The sequence below is a fragment of the Cydia fagiglandana genome, chromosome 7, assembly GCF_963556715.1.
Source record: "Cydia fagiglandana chromosome 7, ilCydFagi1.1, whole genome shotgun sequence".
Taxonomy (NCBI): Eukaryota; Metazoa; Arthropoda; class Insecta; order Lepidoptera; family Tortricidae; genus Cydia; species Cydia fagiglandana.
This window is the reverse complement of record NC_085938.1, coordinates 9,809,802-9,835,207: the sequence shown is the minus strand read 5'-3', so window position 1 is coordinate 9,835,207 and position 25,406 is coordinate 9,809,802. Positions and strand designations below refer to the sequence as shown.

Here is a 25,406-nt window from a genome sequence, read left to right as displayed (position 1 = left end):
ACCGCGTGTAGCAAAATTGCATGGACATATTATGAATGAATTCATTCATAAAACGGCCACGCAATTTACGGTCTGGATGTACATCGAGCATAGCCAACGACTGCTACGTTCTGCTTGATGATAAGCGGACATCGTGGGGTGCAGCCAGTGGGGGACACTCCTCCTTTCGGGCATGCTCGGATCCGTTCGGCTCAGCATTGCTTTGAGCAATTATTAGGGTCGGCACAACTTGACGTCCCTTTGCGTGCACGACCACAGATAAGATAATGACTTGAAATTTGACAACCCTAAATAGCCGATATACCTATAGTGCCATATATATATTGGAAAGGGACAGCATGATTCGCCCCTGAATCGCTGTCAAACTTCGGTTTTGTAGGAAGTGTCCTTTCTGTATGGTAGTTCTATTATTTATTCTGTGGTGCAGCGTGCAGCTAAGACTGGAGATTATTAGTATTATTACACGTACTTACGTTGCAGAGGGGCTACCGCGAAAACCGAAATTCGCAAATTGCGGGGATCTTTCTCCACTCCAATGAAGGCGTAATTAAGAGTGACAGAGATAAATTCCCGCAATTTGCGAACTTCGATTTTCGCGGTTATAGTCCAGATTCGATATACCTAAATGATTTAAAATAGTGTACAACATACTTGTAAAGACTAATTGACAACAGTGCCTCATCGAGTCCTGTTAGATCCGAGATAAATATGAAGGCCGCTTGAAAACACCGTTTAATTTTCATTTGTCGGTAATTACATTTTATGACACCATTATATTAACCGTATCAGCACTTTGTAATTATAGCTTCTTCTGATATAAAGTATCCGGAGGCTTAACTTTCACGGTAGGGACATTTCACACTTAGGAAAATTCCAATCTACATAATAGTTTAGGTACAGCAATTTACTCTTTACGGTGTGGACAGGTTTTCTCCTGCATTTTGCTGTTACTGAAGGCTCGATTTAATGTCTTGTAAATTATCGTTTGTCCCGAGTTGCCAGTTTGTCTGCGATGTCGGGTAATTGTAGGGTTTAGGTTGGTTAATGTGTTGTGAGTGTGACGTCGTTAGTGCAGGCCTTTTATGTATCTGTGCACTTGTAGGGACTTCACAAAGCTTCGATTAAGTAACAAAAAATAGGAAAGAAATTCAGTAAGCATCCCTGTTGCATTGGCGAGAGGTCGCACAGGACCGAGAAAAGTGGCGCTGTATTGTGTCGGAGGCCAAGTCTCATTTTGGCTCGTTGAGCCAACGGAGTAAGTAAGTATCCCTGTTGCACATGATTTCGACAACTACCAACACGTCAGTTGGGCAACTACCATCGACAACATCTTAAAAATGACCACGTGTTTTCTGTACCCCAAACTGATTTCGCCTATTTCGCCTTTATGGTTGTTGCTCGTTTAGCACCACCCAGGGGACACGTGCAGGGTATTGATAGGTGCTTCCTGCGGACGTGAGCAACATTCGTCCCCCTACCGATTGACTTCTACAGTGTGGAAAGATAAGTCGGGCCCTGGAGGGAAACTACCTGAAATCCTTAAGCTGGCTCATTTTACTTAAAGGAGACATTCCTTTATTTTTAAAGAGAAACATAACTGCATTCATAGTATTTTTCATTTTTTCTTCAATTTGGCTTGTCTAAAAAAATCTTGAGTACTAAATATTAGATTTTATGGATATACTTTGTACGACAGACGAGTGTAAGACCTAATGTTTCTTGGAGAAATGTTATCATTAACATTAACTGTATCGACTAGTAGAATAAAATTGCAAGTTTTTATTTTTTTAATTTTTAGTCGGTTCGAGTCCCGGGCGAGGCAAGCGAGTAGAAAATCATTGAATGCAGTTTTGTTACTTTTTAAAAATAAAGGAATGTCTCCTTAAGTAAAATGCGCCAGCTTAAGGATTTAAGGTAGTTTCCCTCCAGGGCCCGACTTATCTTTCCACACTGTATACTCGTATACACAGCTGTAGAGCACGTCTCAGAGATCAATAAATCATAAACACTGCGTCAGATAAATTAGTTAGCATGGGAAATACTCCATTAGTATATGAGCGCTTTGGTAATTGGTATGAAACTGTAATACTCATATGTGCTGAAATAAATGAAATGATACATACCCATTAGAATTATATACACTCAAGAGCAACGGAAACGGCTCACTAGTATTTAAATATTCCTGCGAAAGTAAAGTCCAATAGACCAACACCAGTCAGCCATCAAATTAAAACAGCTAAGCTGATAGCGTGATAGCTCTCACAATATTAATATTACTAAATTCTTGTAATCCCTTGTCGAGCGTCTGGCCCAACCTGTTTGCTGGTCCTTGACCCTCTCGACTGGCATTTCATTTTACAGTTACAAATTAAGTTTTGCAACTTTGCACTTGCACTAACTGTAAGGTTACCAGGGCAGGGTTAAAAATGAGAACATTTTAATAACGGTGTTTTGTATTTTTTTACATTCGAACTAAAAGTTAATTCGTTTCGCCAATTTTCAAAGGGTTTAATACCAAGGTCGCCGGTTCGCAATATCAAAGAATAAACAACACAAAATGCGATGGCTTATAGGTACTTAATTACTTTTAGTGCCCCAGTGGAACACTAAATAAGTAAAAAATATTATTTAGTGTTCCACTGACACGACCACACTTTATCTCTTTAAAGTCTGTGCAGAGTGAGACGGATGCCAGACAATGTGATTTTCACAAAAACAAGGTCTCACCTTTAACAAAAAATAACCCATTTTTTTTCCTTGTTCCAGAGTTTTCTAGCAGCGAACGCGAAATGTTGGTGGGCGGGCGCACTAGCAGCGGCGACGGCGGAACTCCGCTACGCGGGCTACGTGTGCCCGGGGGTGCTGCTGGTGGGTGGAGCGCCGCGCGCGCTCGAGACCGTGCGCGGGGCCTACTCGAGGTCCGTCCTCAAGCCTCCTCCTACGTACCTCATCTGCGGGCTCGGTGAGTACCTAAACTAAAACGGCAATGTGACGAATGAAAAGCATCCGTCTACTGATATATTTTCTTAAAGCAACTTCTATAAATAAATATCATGGGGCATCTTACACAGATCAACCTAGCCCCAATATAAATACATAGAAAACACTATGACTCAGGAACAAATATTTGTGTTCATCATACAAATAAATGCCCTTTACCGGGATTCGAACCCAGGTCATCGGCTTAACATCACTACCCACTAGACCGATCGTCGCGATCTCAGTTTTTAAGTTTGTTGACTGTTAGGTTAAATTAGACGTTTCTACTACCTACCTTACACAATGAGGGTTTTCAGTAGGTACCGAAGCGAGTAATAATAGTAGTAGACCTCATCATGCTCAATGTTGAATCAAGATGTAGCTTTATTGAATTATATTAGAGTGATATAAAGTTGGAATTTAACTGTGAGATCCTCGTATTTTAGCCCGTACAAGATTAGAACATTGAGCTTTATTGCTTAATATAAAAGTCCAGTTTTAAATAATTGACCTGATTATGATACGTTATGACTAAAGTTCTTTGGTGAATAACATTGTCCGTGACACATGATGTCAGCGTTACGTTACGCGTTACGCTGAATCGAGTTTATCATTTTTTCCCCACCCCAAAAAGTGCTCAGCGCCGCTAAAGAAGTTTTCACTTCAAAAATCCACAATTATCGAATGTATGTAGCCTGCTCTCTAAATTTCACGAGCATAAATTGAGGTATGCGACATTTAGAAGACATAGAGTTAGAGGCGCTTCGGTCGCGTTGCACACTCACTCGATCAAATACATTTTTACAGTCTTCATCAAGCCAAAGCCAAAATAAATTTAAAACCAAGGGAAGTTCGGTTACATATTCTAAAAAAATCCGTCTCATATCTAAAACCTGTTAGATCTCCCGTCTAGCCTTCATTTGTGATAATGGCAATTATAGCTCCGCCGCTTCCTAAACCGGCGTAACCAAAGGCACTTTAGATCAGCAGGTGCCATTATTCAAGCGCCCACTTTGCGTGCCGTGCCGATCCCTTTATTCAGGCGCTAATGTATAATGTAACTATAAAGCGTAGTGTTCCCACGGAACAGACGCATGCGCATCTCCTACGCGCACGCCCTCGCGGCCTTGCAAGGACGACTGGTGTAATAATAAACGTATAAACTTGAAGGTGTTACAAGTGCAGGACTTGTAAAGGCCCCAGTACACAATGGGCCATTGCCGGCCACTCCAAGGGACGCATTTATGCGTTAGAGGGAGCAAGTGATATTGCTATCTCATTCTACCGCAAGGCTGCGTCCCTTGGAGTGGCCGGCATGGCCCATTGTGTACTGGGGCCTTTACGACCCAAGATCGGCCGATGATACCTAGCAGGTGATTTTACTCAGAGGTCGCTAAATTAATAATAGTAGGTACATTACATACATAAGGAGGTCAATTCGTAAATGCTCCAGATCGCAGGTATTTGTGGCGCGAACCGAAGGTGAGGGCCATAAATATGCGGTCTGGGGCTTTACGAATTACCGCCCGTGGTTTGTCTAAAGTTTCACGTCTTGCCTTGGCCAGGAACTGAGATTTTCTTCTCGCGTAGCGGGAATAAGATCCCACTTCGGTGCCTCGGGCCTACGGTGACGTAAAATATATTCAATCACTTACAATTATTGTTTCCATTGGGAAAGATCTAAAAGCATTGAGACCTTTATCTGAGTACTATTCGTAAAATGTTTGTTATTAATGCTGAATAAGCAAACCAAATAGGTACTTTTTAAGTTGAAATTAAAAATAAGCGTAGGCTCTTAATGGCAGAAAGGAAGTTTTCGTTTCATAGGTGACAAGTTTTAATCGAAAACATCGCCGTTTCATGTTCCAAGAAAGTTGTGTAAAAACTTTCAATGGAGATCCCGGAACTAGCCGCTATGGACTTTTTGCAGTCGTCACATCAAGTTTATTTTAACAATAGTTGTTATTGGCAGTGTCTAGAAAACAAGTTTTACGATAATAAGTTTTCTATTAGTGGGTAAATTGAGGACTTCCAAAGTACCTGACTAAATAAAAGAAAAACTGAATTAGATACTTATAAATTCATTAAAAGTGCCTTTTATACTCTAGATTGAAAATAATTGAAACTACGGGCAAACATATTCTTAAAATGTGATATAGCAATTCAGTTTTAAGGATAAACAAAAGGTTTATTTAGACGAAACCCAATTAAAAGTATAAGTGGTATTTATACAAATACAGGTTAATATAAAGTGTATCTACAATATACCTATATTTATGTGGTAACTTCTTACATTGGCGCAGTCTAGAAATTTCTCTAAAGGTCACACGACCATTATTAGCATAATATGCTTTTACATTTTGCGGCAAACGTGCTCATTGCGTAAAATGTTAATGAAATCTCTTATCGCTGCAAATTATATGTTAAACATTTAATTTCAAAATTTCAAGGTATAGATTGTGTCACCAGTTACGTCGAAAATTTATTATCATATGAATGAATAGGATTTTAATATTGTTTCGTTGTCAACTGGTTATGACTGTTACAAGTCGCGTCGCGGACTTATTGTGCTTTTAAGTAAACGTATCTTTAATTATAGGTACAGTTATAATTTGTATAATAAGCCTTAAAATCTTACAAAATATATAATCAAGCTGTTACTTATACCTATATCGAGCACGTTCGCGAAGGTGCATATAATAACCCAAATTATGTCGTTTGTACAGTTACATATTCCATAGCGGCTCGACGGGCCGGTCGGGTGTCGGTAGTTTTGCAATACAGATAATTTTGATTTTCGATGAAGTCATTTTGTTAGTTTGCGATCACGTGATCATGTCTTATTTATGAAAACTTTCCCTTTTATTATCTTGTCCTCCGTTATAGGTACCCCATGCTCATACCTACGTGCATGTACGATATATTCCTAAATTATCCTAATAGGTACCTTACCACTAATGTAGAACATGTTATACAATATTATACATGAGAGAATACTAGAACGAGAACCCTAAAGCCGACCACTGACTAACAGGCCGCCGGACGATATCGGCCTGTCAGTTAGAACAAAAATTTGGCAACTCTGAACAACTGACCGGCCGATATCGTCCGGCGGACTGTTAGTCAGTGGTCGGCTTAAGGCACTCATACCTTTAGAGAAACTTACACTAAAATGTTGTTCGTGATATCATTAAATTATACTCACCCAAGTATATTTTTATATATCCTATTTGCTTTTCTATAGACAAAATCAGACAAGCAATCTCCGAACTTGCTGAACATAAGCAAAATTTTCCCGAAGTATTCCATAACTTAGACACTCCTTTATTTATGTTTTCTAGTTACATTCTAATCTAGACAGATTGAAGATACAGTGAAAATTAAAACAATGAAAATGGTTAAGTAAAGTACACTATGCTTACATTTTTTTGTACATCCGTACACCTTTTCATTACTCTTGATTACATATTCCGCAAAATGGGTAACATGATAAAATTGTTGCTTTTGTAGGGTTTCCGAGTCTCACGCGCCTCCGCTACCGCAATCATCATTCGTTCATTTTCCAGTTTTTGAGAGGTGTAATTTATTTTTATTTCAACAGGTTGTGAACTGAACTTTTACTTTCATAGCCCTTCGAATTTTAATACAGTTGTAAACTAATTGACTTTTACCAATTGAGATTGAGTTGTATTAGTCCAGAGATTTATGATCTTACGTGGGATTTCTAATATATTGTTCTGACACGTGTTTTTGATTGCTGCATGAATAGTTTTTGTGGAACTTTACAAATTTAATAACATCTAAATTTATTGTATGCATTAGAATATGATTACTCGTTCGATGCCAACAGCCTGCTTAACAGATTTAAACTACTTATTCTGATAAGTAGTTTAAGTTACAATGAAAAAGCGGCCAAGTGCGAGTCGGACTCGCCCATGAAGGGTTCCGTAACAGCAAGTAACACAATAAAATTGCGGTTTACGGTTTATGACGTATTAAAAAAAAACTACTTACCAAATCTTGTTCAAACCAATTTTCGGTGGAAGTTTGCATGGTAATGTACATCATATATTTTTTTTAGTTTTATCATACTCTTATTATAGAAGTTACAGGGGGGGGGACACACATTTTACAACTTTGGAAGTGTCTCTCGCGCAAACTATTCAGTTTAGAAGAAAATGATATTAGAAACCTCAATATCATTTTTGAAGACCTATCCATAGATACCCCACACGTATGGGTTTGATGAAAAAAAAATTTTTGAGTTTCAGTTCTATGTATGGGGAACCCTAAAAATTTATTGTTTTTTTTCTATTTTTGTATGAAAATCTTAATGCGGTTCACATAATACATCTACTTACCAAGTTTCAGCAGTATAGTGCTTATAGTTTCGGAACAAAGTGGCTGTGACATACGGACGGACAGACAGACAGACAGACAGACAGACAGACAGACAGACATGACGAATCTATAAGGGTTCCGTTTTTTGCCATTTGGCTACGGAACCCTAAAAATGATTTCTGTGAACTAGTTTCAGTGTATAGAAGAGAGAGTAATAATATTCGCAAATGCATACTAACTGATGTAGCCTCCGAGATTTACGTCCTACAGTTGAATCAGTTAAAATAAATGCTGCCATTCGCGACTTGTAAATAGAAATCCAGTGCGTGTCAAATTTTAATTTACGATATTGGATTTGTAATGCATCAATAATATCAATATGCATAAACGCAGCGGGCGACAGAATCTTGGAACAGGTACTTTAATGTAGTTTATTTCCTATTGCTGGCACCCCGATCACGCCTAGCACCTAGTACTTCTAAAGTATTTATTATTTATGAATGGAAATGTCGAGTTTCACCGCTTGTTATCTGAAATTGAGTGAAGCCTTAGTAAGCAACTGAGCGCTTACGTTTGATTCGTACTACGTACGATATACTAAAGTATTTATTCCATCTGAACTAAATCAATTAAGATTGATGCTTTTGTTAATTTTGATTTCGCGATTTCGGGGTCGGAGCAATAGTAAAAGTTGCTCAGTGTGGGTCACACTCAATTCATTAACGGGCTTAAGTAAGTTTACATACTGTATACATACCTACATAGTCGAGAAAATTTAAATTTAATTTGATTTTTTGAAATTTCGGTGGTGGGAAACATTATGAGAAAACCAGGCTAGTAGTTTTTTTGCAATACGGATAAAAATATAACCCTTTCACCCCTCAGTCGTTACATGAAACCGCACAAGTTACGTTTGACCTATTTTACCTTTATCCGATTTAAAATAATTTTGCCCTGGCAGTAACACTACAGGAGCGGCATACGAACTTTAAAAAATCTGTTACTGATTATTTTTACTCGCAGTGAAACTCGCTCGTAATAAGAACAAATTGACATCGATTTATAGATTCCAAGGGTAAGTATATAAGGATAAGTATTCCAGCCTCAAGGGTCTATTTGGGCCATTTTTGTTAAAGTTGTACACTAAATACACTTTTTTCTCCTTTTTGAACCAAAACTGCTAGTAATTCTAGATGCGTAGCTAACATGACAATCGTTTACACTCCGTAGCGAACTAAACGCTACACAAAGGGTGTCATTATCATAGCGCAAACGCACCCTGAGTAGAAATCATAAAAACTACCAAATCTGAAAAACGCATAGGTAGTACAATTTAAAAAATTAAATGGGCCATTTTCTGACTGTAACATGAAAAGTTACAACTCTGTATTAAATAGATTAGGTTGTGCATATTTCATTAATTTATAACCGATATATTATGTACGTTTTATGTGAGATGTTTTCCGGTTTCCTCTATCTACACCTATATATCTACACGCATTGCATATGTATGATTTATGGATTTTCTATATAAATTACTTTGTCATGAAGCCGTCAACGTTACTATTAAATCAATGCATCGAACAGAGCACCACATCCGTCTTTCCTCCGGACGCATTAATCAAACCTTATGGAAACAGTTTCTAAAAGGCCAATCGTTGCGTAAATGGCACTGCGGAAATCGCATGTAAACGTGCCCCATGTTAAAAAAGTTCCATCTGTTATCGAAAGTTTAGTTCTCAAACGTGACTTACGTCTATATAGATGGTGCCGCTCGTAAGGAGGGAATTTTGATCAGTGATCACAATAGTAGCCGTACGTGATGGTCTTGTCGAAGATGCGTCGATTGATAATTTGTTTTGTTTGCTCAATGTTGAATCAACTAGTAAATTAATCGTATGGAACAGCGGTCGGCAACAGGCGGCCCGCGAGCCCCCCTGGCTATTTTGTATGTAATATTGTCAAACAACAATGTCTGATAAAGTCATACATATTAACAAAATGCGGCCTGCGTCAACTTCCTTAACTACTATGTGGCCCTTGGCTGCTAAAAGATTGCAGACCGCTAGTATTGACCGTTTAGGTACTTCGTTTCAATGGTAGAAGACGCGCGTAAAGTTAATATTAACTTTAAATATTAATTAATATTTAACAAACTTTAAAAATATTGGGCTATAAAAAATATGTATTAAAGTGATTACCAGTGATGCATAAGTTGGATAACAGTCTTAAGTACTTGCATACTCGTAGGTACTTACCGGTGTTAAACCTATGTGGCACATCAGTACGAACCCGTGTCCTTAGGTTAAAAAGTCGCTTTACCGTTAGGCCACTAACGTTTAAATAAGTTGTACATGTGAATGAAAAGTTAAATAAATGAATACCTACTCAACTTTACCAGAAAATTTTAAAGAGGCATGTTAAATTCCATACTGGTTAGCTACGCCGGTAGGACACACATACCGTCACGTTACAAAATGCCTGCCCATGCGCATGGCCTTCACGCCTCACCCGAAATCTCTTCAGCGGCGTACAATACCCTTACGAGTCGGTTAACGTATGCATTCAACATAATACTTGAGAGTACTTGGAGAATCGTTACAAAATTTAAATACCAATTCATGAATTTGTAGTTAAATATTGTGTAAATGTCATTCGCTTATACTTTTGCTTATACTCATAGAGTTCAATAGGTTTTTTACTTGTGTTTCACACAAGGATGATGAATCAAATCTTAAGTATGGTATCAAGGTAATTTAGATGAGTTTATTCAGTTTAAACGGGCTATCAATATTAATTTTCGATGTAATATTATTGCTTACATCTTTTCAATAGCCTCGTGCCACCCTTACTTACTTACATTAGGATGTACACTCAGTTTCGACGGAATGTCAACCTTAATTAAAAACAAAGGAGGAAGCATTTTATTTGTTTCGAAAATACAACAAGATTCTAAATTCCTTGGCTATAATTTTGTATGATGGGCGGAACGAGGATAGAGTTATAAACCCTAATAGCAACAAATCTTATACTGGGCACAATACATCGTAATAGAGCGAACATCGGAGAAGGGCGCTTAACCTTAGCAAGATTACCCACCATGTTCGTTGACCTAATACCGAAGAGTAAACCAAAAGTGACGAGCGTAATGGTGAACATCTCCATAACATATCAAACGCGAGTGACACCAGCGGTGAGACAAATGAAGACGGATCACTCCTTAACTTTAGCGATTAATAACAATAGAAAGTAACGCCATATGTCGGGTTTGCATATTATTATAAGTGGCATAATGTCGACTATTGTCGACGTTTATGGCCTCAGTTGAAAGACAACTGCAGTTTAAATTCAGCCGAGGTAGAACCGTTGTTGACCTTTTGCTTACATCAAATTGCTAGTGGTACTTATATTTATTGCATATTGACTATACTCAAGTGTTTATTAAGTAAGTGTTGTAACAAGCATATATCAATGACGTACAAATTGAATAAAGCATGCGTCAAGTGCAATTCAGTTTTTTTTTTATTTACTAATTGCACGCGTATAAGAAAGATTTAAGACAAAATTTCAACGAGCGAGGTAATTTCGTCTTGCATCGTCGACAAACGGCTCGATTCGGAAAATGAATTAGATTTCTACTAGACTTCAATAAGTTACGATATGGATAATTTAAAGATATTTGTAAGATAGATATGTCAAATTTGACGTTTCCGCGATTCTGGACGTCCTCTTGAACGATTTCGACAAGTTATGACTTAGATATCCAAGTCACATCTAGTCGATATCTAATGTAGATCTAGTTGATCTCTAAATCGTCTCTAGACCTTGTGATTATCTCGAAATCCGAATAGGCCTGCAAGTCCCGGGTAAGACCTAGTAATAAATTATGTTTTCTCCAATATGCTCGGAAATGTTCACCTTACTGTAGCAAAAATAGTACGGGAAGTTCTTCGTTAATGTCAAACTCTAACTAAAAAACATCAAACTATCGCTGTCCTGTTCTAGCGGACGGGAAGTAAAAAAACACTACAGTAATAACTTATTACTGTAGTGTTTTTTACTTTTTAATAATAAAAAACGCAAACAGCCAATTATTATTGCCGCGAGCCGCTTCTACACGACCCGATCAGCTATCATTTCACGTGTATGATCGTGCGAATACTGCTTAATAAAATCAAAGATTATTTTTATATTTTTTTAAAATCTCATCCGTGTTCATAAAGCTTACATAGTTTGTCAAAGGACTTTCTCATTTCAAACATAGACAAAGAGAATCATACTATCTTTGTCTTACACTAGTACTAGCACCCAAAAGAAAAGGATGGGTGTAGTTTTCCTGGTTCTTACTGACTGAAAAGTTGGTTTGACAAACTATATTGCGCAATTATATTGAATGAACGAATATTGAATGGTTCTGAATGGCAGAATAAGTTTGTGCCTTTAACTTTTAAAAATTAATTAAAGAGGGAAATTGTTTTTGACATTTTGGATGTGAAGGTTTGATTTGAGTGATGCTTGATGCTTAAATAATAATTATTTTAGCTTATTTCCTCGCATGTTTGGAGAAAAGCACTATATATGCCTCGGCAGGAATAGCAATTCGTGGATTCGTCTTCTTTGTCGGACTCCGCTTCGCGTCGTCCGACAAAATCGAAACTCATCCACGAATTGCCCTTTCCCGGCCTCTGCAATAATGTACTATTACTTGTCGTAACTTGAGCCATAAAGGTCATAGGTGGGACGACACAGCGCTGTAAAACAAACTACCTTTCACCCGCCTATAAAAGGAAACGATTTTAGGAAAATCGGAACAGATCAGAGAAAGTCCGCACCGAATAATGGCACATTGATTTATTATAGATTTATCATGGTTCGGGTCAGAGCGTGATCCAACACCGCTTAGTGTGAAAGGTTGACCAAATAAATGGTCAAATGATTGCTCCCTTTGGACAAATGTACTTTCCTAAAGTACCGATGGAATCGTTTAAAGAAATGTTAAAAGCGAAAATCAGTCGCCTCTGTCGATAGTATTCGTTCTAAACGTAATTGGGCGTCACAATTACTATTTTATGATATGTTGTAATTAATGATCGATATTGAAATATGGAAATCTAGGTTTATGACGGAATAAGAAATCGAAACCACGGGTCATAAAATATACTTATCTATATCTATAGAATGCTATTAAAGCTAGAAGTATTCACGTTACACACTTTACACAGCGTGATATAATAATGTCTTACTGTAATAAGTGTAATAACAATCACACGCGTATTATATTATTTAAGTAAGCAGGTCATCAATCATATTTAAATCTTTGACAGAAAGCAGTAGGTACAAAAGAAAATATCTGAGCGAATTGGACCTCTATTAAATAAACAATAAAGTATGTTTTTGAATTGGGTCTTATAATGCCGGTAAAAGGAAACACTTCAAACGATAGCTATCCGCAACGGTAGAAGATCGCACGTCAATTTTCTTGTACCGAAGATAGCATCGGATCGTGACTCCTGCTCCGAACAACAGTTCCTTTGATCCGCGGCTCGATCGACTATTATTTGAATTTATATGACGTGTGTCTAAGTGATTAGTCCGGTCTAAATGAGATTATTGAACTCTCATTTTAATGAATAGAACAAAACGAGGCACACTTTTTCGGTCGTGCTAACTTAAAGCTGTAAGTTCTAAACAGATTTCGAAATATTAATTTGCGCGCAGGAAATTACAGCTGATCGAGCAGACACCGTGTGAACTTGTTTACATTGAGCCAGTTGCAATCTCGATGCCGATAAAGAACGGGTATCGCACGTCAGAGAGCGAAAGTAGGTATTCTTAATGAGTTGCACCTCGGGCGACTGCCATACACCATCAAATTGTCTCTCATACACTAGGAAGCAGCCAAACGTAGCACAACCTGAAATAGAACTTATCTTAATGATCATCAAAGCCCAATTTTGATTGCTGCCAATGTGCCAATTTGAAAAACCGTTTCGGAAATCACAAACGAGCCGCGTTTAATTCAGCCTTGCTCTTTTCAGCTTCAATTAGTGTCTTAAGTTTTGAGAAATAAGGTTGAAGTTAGTTTGAGCGTTATACGATAGTGCAACGCAGATCATTTTGATTACTTTGCACTGACAAGCAAATTAGACGACGCTTTTGTCTAGTCGCGGCGTATTAGCGTGATAGATGATTGAAACGGTCCCGATAAGGACCTGATGTGGTGTTCAATTAAGCAGTTCATTTAGTTTAGTATGAATGGAATTACACGATATGACCAGACTGTTACCCAATATGAGTTAGGAGAGAGTCTCTCCGATACACTGGAACATTGTGCGAGCACAAAGAGTGTTTACGATTACTTTCTCGCTTCACAAATAAACAAAAGGTCATCGGATTACAGGTACTAGTTAAGGGCCGGGCCTTTTACGTTACCTAAGCGATGTATTAGAAAGATGAAAATTAAATTTAGACATACTTATCACAAATCATCCTTGAATGTTTAAATGGCAAGAAACTTTTTGACTTAGGTATTTATACCGGGTGTGACCTGTAATATGAGCAAACAATTAAACTGTAGGCTGTACGCCTCATACTGACCAACATTTGTTCAACGACTTTTAAATAAAAAACCTTTGGGTTTGAATTTTAATACACTTTAAAGTTTATTCTAAGACGCAATGGATTGCGAATTTTGTTATGTTTAAGACGTGACAAGCAACGTCAATCACAATGATATGGCGTCGCGATGGCGTCCATTGAAGATAATATTTATTTTGTATGAAAAATAGGGAGTCGAGATACTTAATAATTTTTAAAAGTTGTCGAACAAAAATGTCACCGTTAGAGGAGTACAATCTTTTTTTTAATTATTTGCTCGTGTTACAGGCCACACCCGATATGTTTAATCCCTGATTTAGCCAAAATGGTCAATATAACCCAATATGATCCAAATGATGTCAGGATGCCATCAAGCTGGTTTAATGATGGACATGACTGAATTAAGGTTCATGGACTTCATGGAACGCTGTGCCAATACATTACTACATTACTACAATACATCCAAGTACGGAAAACTATCTACAATTAAAGTCAGTAATTAAATTGGTATTCATTAGAATCTTGTCACTTATGGTTGCTTGAAAGTCATCTGAAATCTGAAGTATGAAGTTAAAGTAGAAATATTTACCAATTTACAGTAACGGCTTCACGCAAATCGCACAATGATCCTGAGTGCTACCCGCTTAAATTAAATTGCCAAAAAATAAAGTCCATTTCCGGAATGAGTAAGTTTCAAAATTAAATTTTTATCACTTGCCGGTTACCAGGGTCAAGCTTAAACTTAACTTCAAAACCACCTTTGCTTGCGTGGCTCACTCCGCGATTTCGTCGCTTTGCTACAGGTAGCTAAAAGTACATCCGTTCGGCCCCAATTTTGGGGTTTGCCATAAGCCGCGCGTGGCGCTGTCGCCACCTAGCGTGGCCGCTAGGTGGCGACAGCGATCTGTGACAGACGCGTTTTGTTAGAGAGTGAGTCTTCTGTACCTAGTACTATTATTTATTCTGTGACTTAGCAAATCGCGAACCACCTACACAGTACACATAGCCTCGTTCTGAACTGGCCCGATCACAGTCGTTTAGCCTGAATTCCTTATTACTGTAAACAATAACCAGCCTTAAGGAGACCATCACACGGGCGGTCCCGTTCTGCATTCTTTGCATTATTTGAATTTCAATAACTGTTGAATTAACTTTTTAATAAAGTCAGCCCGTTACACAGAACCGAGCGTAAAAGGATTGTTAGAATAAGAAAATTGCAACAGTTACAAGAAAATTGCATTTAGGTATTTACACAGCCACGCGAACTTTTCTGCTGTTTTCATCATTAGAACTCTGAAACACGGTATTTCAAGAAGGGAGGTAGGTACTTTCCTTATGTCTTCCGCAAGGAGACAAGGGATGAAGTTTACTCAATACCTACTGCATGTCATTTAACTATCGTAAGGAAACAAGTGAGGCTAATTAGAAGTATTTCCATCCCAGATCTTTTGTGGTCGAATTCTCTTAATCAACGCAGATACTCGAATCGAAAAATGAATACTACGCGCAGTTTGTTCTTTTGCGATAGTTTATCCACACAATTACACATTTCGAAATAAATGTTTATGATTCTCACAGTACCATATACCTAGTCCAAGAAGATCCAAGCAGACCCACGCGATGGTACATTTTCTTTTTCTGAGATGGTATCACATTACGTGTAACTACCTGATATTGGTCGTTTGCGTTGCGCGACAAACCCTTTAGGGCTAACGCGGATCGTCACGACGCGCACACATGACCCCGGCCATCGAAAGCGAACTAGCGAGAAAGCTGTAATTGTACATTACAGCTTATGATACCGGCGAAGAATCTGATAATTGTGGGAAAATTAAACATCGCATATGAGCTTTGCACCTACGTAAATCAAATATGGCAATAGTTTCATTAGATTTATGCAATTGGAAACGTTGTGCCCACTTGTTCCTGTAAATCGAGACAAAATTGCGAGGAGTGTATTGATATTTTAATGGAAACGTAAAATGCCAAATTAATTAATTTGTACGCCCGTGCGTTTATAGATATTTTGTGAAGATGACTCGAGATTGGAAAAGCGGTCGTCGACTATCCTTGAGATTTGTCAAGCTTTATATTTAATGCATTATATTAGTCCCTTTTTATAAGAAGTTATTTAACTCAAATTATGCTGCTTTTGGTCACAATGAGGTATAACTAAAAGCAACAAAGCATAATTCGAAACGTTCAACTTGCAATAATATCACGTATTGAAACGTCACTCGTAACTTTCCCTATATCAGGTAGCCTTTTCCTGTTCAAGCTAGTAAGTATTTAAATAAGCTGGATGCAAATCAAGAAAACATGTTCCCGTAGATTTTCACTAGTCAACGATTGTCACGGCGGCGACAGTATTGTGACATCTGAGCACGTGTGCATACAAACATGTCCATGCATTTTGTAAAACAAAATCCAATTTAATTTCAACTCTATTAGCTGCACAATAAAAACAAGAGAACGACTTAATTGAGAAGACGCGGTCCAATATTTGACGAACGACCGTCTAAATGATCTTGATAGCATCGCTAGCTCGTGATCGATATTGACGAAAGTGAATGTGAAATTTGAGAAGCTGTTTGAATGAAAGCAAAAGCGGACTATGCGCGATGCACTATTGCGGACTGTTGACGTGTATATGTCTCTGTATAGAATAGATACAATGGCAAGATACTTACGAATGGGCCTTCTGTCAGTCAAAAACTTACTACAATGCCAAATTATGCCATGTTAACCATGACATGCCTTGTCTACTTGCAAGATAAAGACCATAACAACCAACATGGTATGTAAGATAGTCAAAAAATAGAAAAACTGTAGCCGTTAGTAGTTTTTACTATCTAAATTACCTCATTAACGATAACTATTATAACATCGTTAGTAACCTCTAACAAGGTTGCTGTCAAGGTTGTCAATGAGCGTCAGACGTGTCTCGGCTACCGAGCTACATAAGCTTTCTAGCGGTCCCCGATGCAAATCGCAACGGAGACATTTCTTATCTGCCACGGAATGTCAGCTTCCCTCGAAATGTATGTCGTAAAGAATGATATTAATATTATCGAGGTCTGTCATCGGCTGTTGTGTGTATTAACGTTCGGACGGGTTTCGCGGAACACCGTTAGCTGCGGAATCGTTGACCCGAGCTTGTGTCTTCATACGTGGCTGTTAAAAAGAAACAATTGTATCTTATTTTCTATCTTGCACGGATTATCTCTGGGAAGGTATTCTATTGCAATAAACTAATTGTAAGGTGACTTTTGTAAGCTCTCATCACAATTCTTTATTTCGTAGTAAAGTAGCCTTTAAATATATGGAATTTGAGTACAATATGGTTAAAATTGTAGTTAAACTCCAGTTTTCCAATGTTAACCAATGATCTGACTGAATGACGGTTGTATATAATAGTCGCAAGTTTGAAAGTTAAATGGATTGGCAGCTCATCTCGAATACTTGTACCTGACAGACAATTCAATCTTTATAAAAAATATAAATATAGTTACCGGAATACGCAGCGTGAGAAGGCGCAGCTGAGAACTTTGGAGATAATTGTATTAATCTCATCGCGTAGTATGTATATTCAGTTCAGCCTAATATACTTTACTTAAGAGTATTCATAGCATAGCTAACTTAATAGTTAGGGTAATTGAATCAACAATAGCGACAGGAACGGGAAAGAAGTTACAGGAAAATTGAAATTACACCAGCCTTTACTAGAGCGCGTTTGATATCCATTGAGAATATGAAGACAGGCAGCGGAGCAAGACCTGTCATTCCTTTGTTTAGGACAATAGGTATTCAGAGTGTACCGTTTTCACCACAATGGTGTAATAGCCGATTTTGATTACCTTGGCAATGGATTCAATTGCCCCGATACCTAGTTCCCAGGCTTAATTAGCGGACAGTGGCTTCCGCAGTAAGTTGGTTAATTAGTGCGTCCCTTCGAGTTCTGGTTCATTACGAAGCGAGAGCCTGTAACGGATTTATGGCAATTGCTTTGAACTCTGTGCTCTTGGTAGAATTTTATCCTTTTGGTTCTTTGGTCCGGATTATAACTTTTCCCTATTTACGATAAAGTTTATTTAGTATACGTTATATATTATATCTTTATTTCATATTTTACTTTTTTCGTGAGCATATCTAAAGGCACTTTATGCAAAGGTACTTCCTCCAGTCTCTCCTCAAAATCACAGAATTTTAATTACTCTAAATAACTTAATTAACTAACAGTTATGTTGCCACAATGCCACTTTTCACATAACACCATAGGTTTGCCATTTCACAGGTTATAAAAATGGGTCAAATTTACCTCTAGTATCCGATGAACAATCCATTTTTTTAACTAGTTTAATTTTTCGACGATAGTCGTCCGTAGAAAGTAAGAGGCTGATAAAAAATGGGAAGTGTTATGCAGAGGAGAGAAGATAACGCATTGACAATGGTGGATCAGCGCTGCTCCGGTTCTCACAGAGCGGTTTCTAATCCTGAACTCTAATGAACAGCTGCCATATTCACGCACGACGCTTGGATGTTTACTCATATTATTAAGCGTTCATTGTAGCTCAGTATAGTCGGTCCAAGATAACTCTACATGACATGTGCAATGACAAAGTTATACGAAATACGACGTTTATAATGGCACTCCCTCATTATGTTGTTTTTTTTTTAGTTATGGCAGCCTCGTGGGCCTTTGCCAAAGTCAGTTGAGGCGTTCATTCTTTTAAAATTATGCCTTCAGTCCATTGGGACTATCAAGGCGGTGAAAAATGACCTGCGTAGGTATGACAGCTGTATCAGTACAATTATTACTTATACTTGGTCAAGCAGATCTTGTCAGTAGAAAACGGCGGGCGTCAGTAGAAATAAATGTAGGCGCGATGGGTTATCGTCCCATAGCAAATTTGAATTTCGCGCCTTTTTTTACTGAAAAGATTTGCTTGACCAGCTATATGCATATGACTCAATTGCAGTGTCAATATTTTATTTTATTGATTTCTTTTATGTTGACAACTTGGATCCTTAACCTACCTATAGAACATAAAACTAACGTTTAAGTTGATACATATAGTGCCTATACCTACCATGAATAGCGAGACATTTATAGAGCTCGATAGCTCGATCCATTCGGCACCTACCTATTTAAAATTAAAAACAACTGAGCAGCAACACACACACACACACACACACACACACACACACACACACACACACACGCGTAGCTTAACAGAAGATAATAATATCTTTGCTTCATATTATTTCATATCTTTATTTCATATCTAGTGAATCTCTAATTCATTTCCCGAATCGCGCCGTAAGTCTCGAAGAAAATCTCAATCCAAATAAAATTATTCATGCCCATATGTATGACACGCTGTATATGTATATGTATTTCAATATGTATTTCAAAATGTCGGCGTCTAGGTAAGCGTAGGCTCGGCATCTTTCATAACTTTACTATTGGCCATAAACTCCAGAAACGGCTCAAATGTGGCGCAGAATGAGACTCATTGCTGGCTCGCTTTGTGTCAAGCCGAGCCCACTAACCTTGCTATCGAAGAAAGTAAATCTTGGTGTGTTTTTGTGTTGGTCATGCCTTGTAAACAGCCTTACATGGTTAGAATGAAAACTAGAGGATGTTCTTACAAAAATATTACATATTTAGTAGTAAAGTATAGAGTAGGTACCTAGCTCCTATCCTAAGTAACTATTTAATATCATAGGTTTTGAACAACATTTATTCGTATACATACTTTATATGTTACAAATATTTATATTCATGGTGCCATTAAGTAATCCAGGTTCATATATTATCCACAAAGTACATACTGTATAGTTATCTAAACGCATTGAAATTTAACTAAAGATTTTCCTTTTAAATCGTTCTTTACCCATTAACTAGGTACTAAGTGGCCTGATTCCTCCCTCGTCTTCACAATTTACTTCAATTTATTTTCTTTTCACGCATATCTTTCCAACTGGTATCTTTTTTCAAAGCCCTTTCCCAGGTCACGGCGGCACATCACGAAGCTCCGACGCCTCAAAACCAAAAGAGCTTAAGGACATAGTAGTTTGTTGACAAATACGACATTTTCCAGTGACACGGCGTAGCTCGCCGCGTCACGCTGCGATCTCCCGCGCAGATTGTAGATCGCATTCAAATTGCGCTAGCTCAAAGGTCATCGATCAAGGACCCAATTGGGTGTCATCTTTGCGTAATGCATTTCTCTTTTTGCAAATTATTATGATATAAGTATATTATCGTGATCATGGTAATTTTAAACATTTGTAAGAAGAATGTGCCTCAAAAGGAAAATCTTATATAGGCTTCCCTTATAGGATCACTCGTGTGTCTGTCCGTCTGTCACAGTCAATTCAAACTATTGGACCGATTTGGTTGAAAAACTCAAAAACGTAACGTAAACAAAGTTCTTACCTGTGTCTGAAGATGCCGTTGCCCTTTTTTTACCGTGATGTCCATGATCGTATCAAAAACACCGTGCAACTCGTCTGAAAGGAGTCTAATACTATGTTATGAACAGTTCTTACTAATAATGTTATAGACCACTAATGTAAAACAACAGTGGAAGAACTAATCTGAGAAAACAATCGGAAGGAATAATAGAATGATAATTATTGCAAATGCAGTGCCAACTAATTGGAATGCTCGCATCAAATTCCTCTTTTACAAGATAGGCGGGGCACTTCCACTTGTTACGGAACTACTGACATTTCACTCACTTTTATATCGTAAACAATACAACCCACGCTGCGCAATTACCTACTCATCTCACCTGTCTAATGAGCTTAGTTATTGAATCAATTTCTCTAGCCAGCCGGCCTAGCCAAGGTTACAATCGCTATCGCTTCGACAACGAATAGCTTTGTGCCTCTCTATCACTCTTCCATATTAGTGCGACAGTGACAGTTGCCTTTCGATCGCTACGGAGCGTAAGCGATTGGCATTTTGGCTATGCGGCCTGTACAGTATAGGTACTGTGTTGGTTGGAACCAATGTAACCGACTATTCGCTTGAATATGGCTTTTAATTACTTCAGTTAAGACCTACAGTTCGTTAACTATTCGATTATATTACAATGCGATTATAATGCGTTAAGAAGGTAAACAGCTTTAGGATATAAAAGGTCCAATTTGCGATAACTTTCTAGTAAAAGTTAACTTGTGGGTGGGCATTGAAACACTTATATATGTATTGCTAAAAAGAACTTGCATCATGATGACCTTTGGCAGAATCCGCTTGTGATCTTTTCATTGTCTAGCACGGTCTACTGGTTAATATAACATTTTAGAACAGTTATTACCTACATACCTGCCAATCACAGGTTTCTACTTAATTCGAGAAATACCATCAAAAAAATCTTAAGACCTGCTCATATTTCTTATTTTAACGCAAATCCGTTGAAGGTAGGTTACTTAGGGCGACTTGCACCATTTACTAACCCGGGGTTAACCGGTTAAACCTGGAGTAAGCAGTACAATTTGACACTGGGTTAACGGTTTAACCGGTTAACCACGGGTTAGTGGGTTGGTGCAAGTGGCGCATATAATAATAAAATATCAGTTCTTTATCGATTTTTCTAGTGGCATTTTGTTATATCATAGGGTGGCATTGTCTAATCACTAAACAATTAATAATACACAACATAACGACTCCTAATTACCACATTAGCTTTGTGATTATATGTGATTGCAGGATGTGGGTAATCTTTGTGCTTTATTCGTGGATAATTATGGTTTCTGTTGACACAAACTTAAGGTTGTGTGCACGGAGCTGTAACTGAATTGTAATTAATGTTGCTTAAAAGCCTTTACTTCTTGAAGTACTTAATAACTTACTGTCTTAGGCCCACTTGCACCATTCTACTAACCCGGGGATAACCGTTTAAACGTGGAGTTACCATGGTTACCAGTACAATTTGACATTAGGTTATTAGGCTTAACCGCTTAACCCCGGGTCAGTGGGATGGTGCAAGTGGGCCTTAGAGTATTAACTACCATACAATAGTTTCTAACAAACTAATAAGTAGGTATTAGGTACCTACTAGGTAAAAAGTAAGTGTGAGACACAACATCATATTAGAAGTATTTTATTTAAACTCAAAAAACACAATTACAGTCCGTTTTATGATGGTAAGAGTGAGAAAGATTATAACGAAAACGATAAAGATTAGAAACTAATGTTATACATTCACATCTACATACCTACTTACTTTACCAGTCTCGCCAGATACGATATTAAAATTAGTCGAGTTTTAAAGATTTAAAACTGTACCACTTTGCAGGCAAGATTAAGTCTTTTTCCGAATATGTGATGTGTATTTTTTTTCTGTTATGGAGATCTTCGCTTCAGTCAATAAATAATATTTTTAAAATAAACCTGAGCTGTAAACCCGTAATAGACATGCTACTTCAATGAAGGTTGGATTTTAATTACAATACAAGTAATGATTGCTTGTTCCTTACTTTCTTTAATAATAACAGCTGTAGTTGGGAAAGCCGGAGAGATTCCTCTATTGTCTCGTCTGTTGCTCATTCTCAACCTGGCATAAACCTCTTCATTATTAGCTAAACAGATAAATGAAATACCCTCTATTGCACATGAAAAATGATTAACAATACAAATACACAACACAAGCCTTCTTGAGCTTACTGTGGGACTTAGTCAATCTGTGTAAGAATTAGTCAATCTGTGTAAGAATACTTTAAAAAAAAACTCATTTTTTGTGTAATATTAAGTATAAGTAACAAAAAGCAGTTGTATCTCTTTAAGTGATGTATTTCAGAAAATCTGAAAGGAGATACACCATATTGATGACGAACATATTTTAAAGCTCTTATTTAACTTGAACTTATTATTAACATACCATTTGACCTGTTTTTACACTTCTGTCTCAAAAATATATATAGGTATCTTTTTGCATAGACTTTCCAAACTACAATGATTCATATTTTGGCGTCTAGGCACCTTGAATTAACTTTATTAAAAACGATTGACAAAAACAATAAAATATTTCAAACGTAGATACCTAATACGAATCTTGAACATATTTAACCCCATTCTGAAAGCGTCATTCTGTTCTCTTGATTATCTATGGCCACAGCGAGGTGGTAAGTATCTTTTTTTGCCCTTTTTAAAACACCCAGTACGTGACCATAGAGTCTTAATAGATTTCATTTGTGTCAAAATGTTCCATTTAATTGTAGGTGCCGCTTTGGTACCATCACCCACACTGTTAACTGTACATCGGTGGACCTTATGCCTTTTGTGATAAGGTCCACCGATGTACAGCTAGGAGTGTTGCTGTTTGTACAAAACAATTTGAAGAATGATTTTTCGCCTCAACCGTTGTCAAAATGAAATTGATAACCATCGCCATTGCTCTCGATTTGCTGATGCACGATATTGTCTGGAACCGTTTGGTTGACATTGACATTAAAATAAAGTTAAAATCAAAAACAGTTTATCTGGTTTGTTGTAAGTTGTTGTGTTATTAACTGTCGTGTACTTGATTTTTAAGAACTCTGTATCTTATGTGTTCTTATTGAATGATATGCATGCGTTATTAAATTAAGAATATGTTTATTCCCATCCTCGTATAAGGAATAATGCAAAATAGTTGCAACTTCCTTAGGTACCTACTAGTTTGGTGCCTACTTCGCTCGGTTCCGAATGCTAATCGGTTTAATTCTCAAGCCTCGCGTGCAACTTAGCTGACTTTAAACGATATTTATGAACATTTAACAGCTGAAGTTGCAGGTAATAGTAGTTAGTATGAAAAGATTTCTGTTTCGCTTTATTTTGAGTAAGTACCTAAATTACCTAAACTGCCTAAAACTAGGCTAGCTAGGCTATGCTAAATTAGGCTACAAAAAAATAGGTGTTTTTATAGGTAAGTACCTATCTAAAATGCGTTTCACTATGTTTATCTATTTAACTTATCGTTGTATTTGACTTAGCATTGAATATTCAGTTTAAATTACCTTGACGATTACCAGATTACATTCATGAAATTGATGAATACGATAAACGCCCATGCAAGCAATATCAAATTCACACGCTAGTAAACAAATGATCATCACCCACATGCACCAACTACGATTACTTGTAATGTTTTACCATCTGCCTATAAGATTTGTTGAATAATATTAATTTGACTCTACGTCTAAACTTACCTTAAATGCAGTCTTAACTTAACACAAGTGATGTTGAATAAAGTTCATCATCATCATCATCCTTCTAGTCTTCAGTCGCCCACTGCCGAGCATAGGCCTCTCTTCGTGTACGCCACTTATCCCGATCCTGGGCTAGTCTCATCCAAAAGTGCCCCGCGATTGTCGAATGTCATCCACCCAACGAGCCAAGAATAAGAATAGGGTTACGGAAAGATTTTCATAAGTATGGAGACATACCTAACAAAATCTTATGTATGCCGTCGGTATGAATCATGATGTCAAAGTCTGTCTTACTCCCTTACAAACACACGAAAACTTAGCTCAGTAGCAGTTGTGTACGAGTAGTAAAAGGCATAATGTAAAATCTAGTAACAAGATTCCACTATAACAGTTGCTTGCGTCTTGCGCTTAACGTCTGCTCATTATGTTATTTAATTATGCAAGTTATATAATTTTATTGTTTTATTATACAAGTGGGTTAGTGTACAGGAACTGCGTTACGAGACCTAATGTAATGCATATAATTGATGCATATTTCGTACATATTTAATAGAGTGATTACTTATTCAAAACAAATTAGTTTATTTGGAAGGGTTATTCTAAATCACAGGAAAAGTGTAATTATGTTCATCATCATCATTATGGGGTTCACATTTGCAAACAAACCATTGGGTATGGGTAAGGTATTGACCTTATCTACAAGTCCACGTTATTACCTACTATTATCTAAGTAAACTGAATTATTTTTCTATTTTTTTTCTATAAATGTTTCGAAAAATTGCACTGCAGTAGTTCAGCCTACTTAATTACCAGAGTGAAATGTAAACTGATTCATACCATCATCAAGGTCAGAATCATATATCAAATTAGTCTATCATTAACCACTGGCATCAATGCTGTTCACTCGATGCAAAATTGCAAAACAATATCTGTTTCTATAGAAAGCACTAATTAGTCTAATCTAATTATACAATCGTCAAGAAATATAGCTATTGATAAACAATCATTATTTGCGATCATTAATGAAACCTTGGCCTGGAGATTTTGCAAATTAATTATAGTAACATTAGTAACTAAATTAATGTTAATTTGATTAACTTAATTGTATGTAGTATTTCTTTTATATAGGCAGGTAGATTAATCAAGGGAATTATTAGCACGGTAGTATAGTTATTTTTATGACCTATGAGCATAAATATCATCTGTAAATACTGAACAAATGCGCATTCTTAAATTCTAAAGTTTTAACGAGTTTACTACATAAATAAAAGGTTATATTATCACGGTTC

At 37.2% G+C, this 25,406-nt stretch overlaps 1 protein-coding gene across 1 annotated transcript in view; it reads left to right on the top strand.

The window, feature by feature from the left end:
- The window catches only part of LOC134665862 (probable serine/threonine-protein kinase DDB_G0267686), a 207,467-nt gene that overhangs the window by 125,822 nt on the left and 56,239 nt on the right, over positions 1-25,406 (top strand). The window contains exon 3 of the mRNA XM_063522895.1: positions 2,767-2,962. Within this exon, the coding sequence (XP_063378965.1) occupies positions 2,767-2,962 (196 nt within the window). The remainder of the gene's footprint in view (positions 1-2,766; positions 2,963-25,406) is intronic.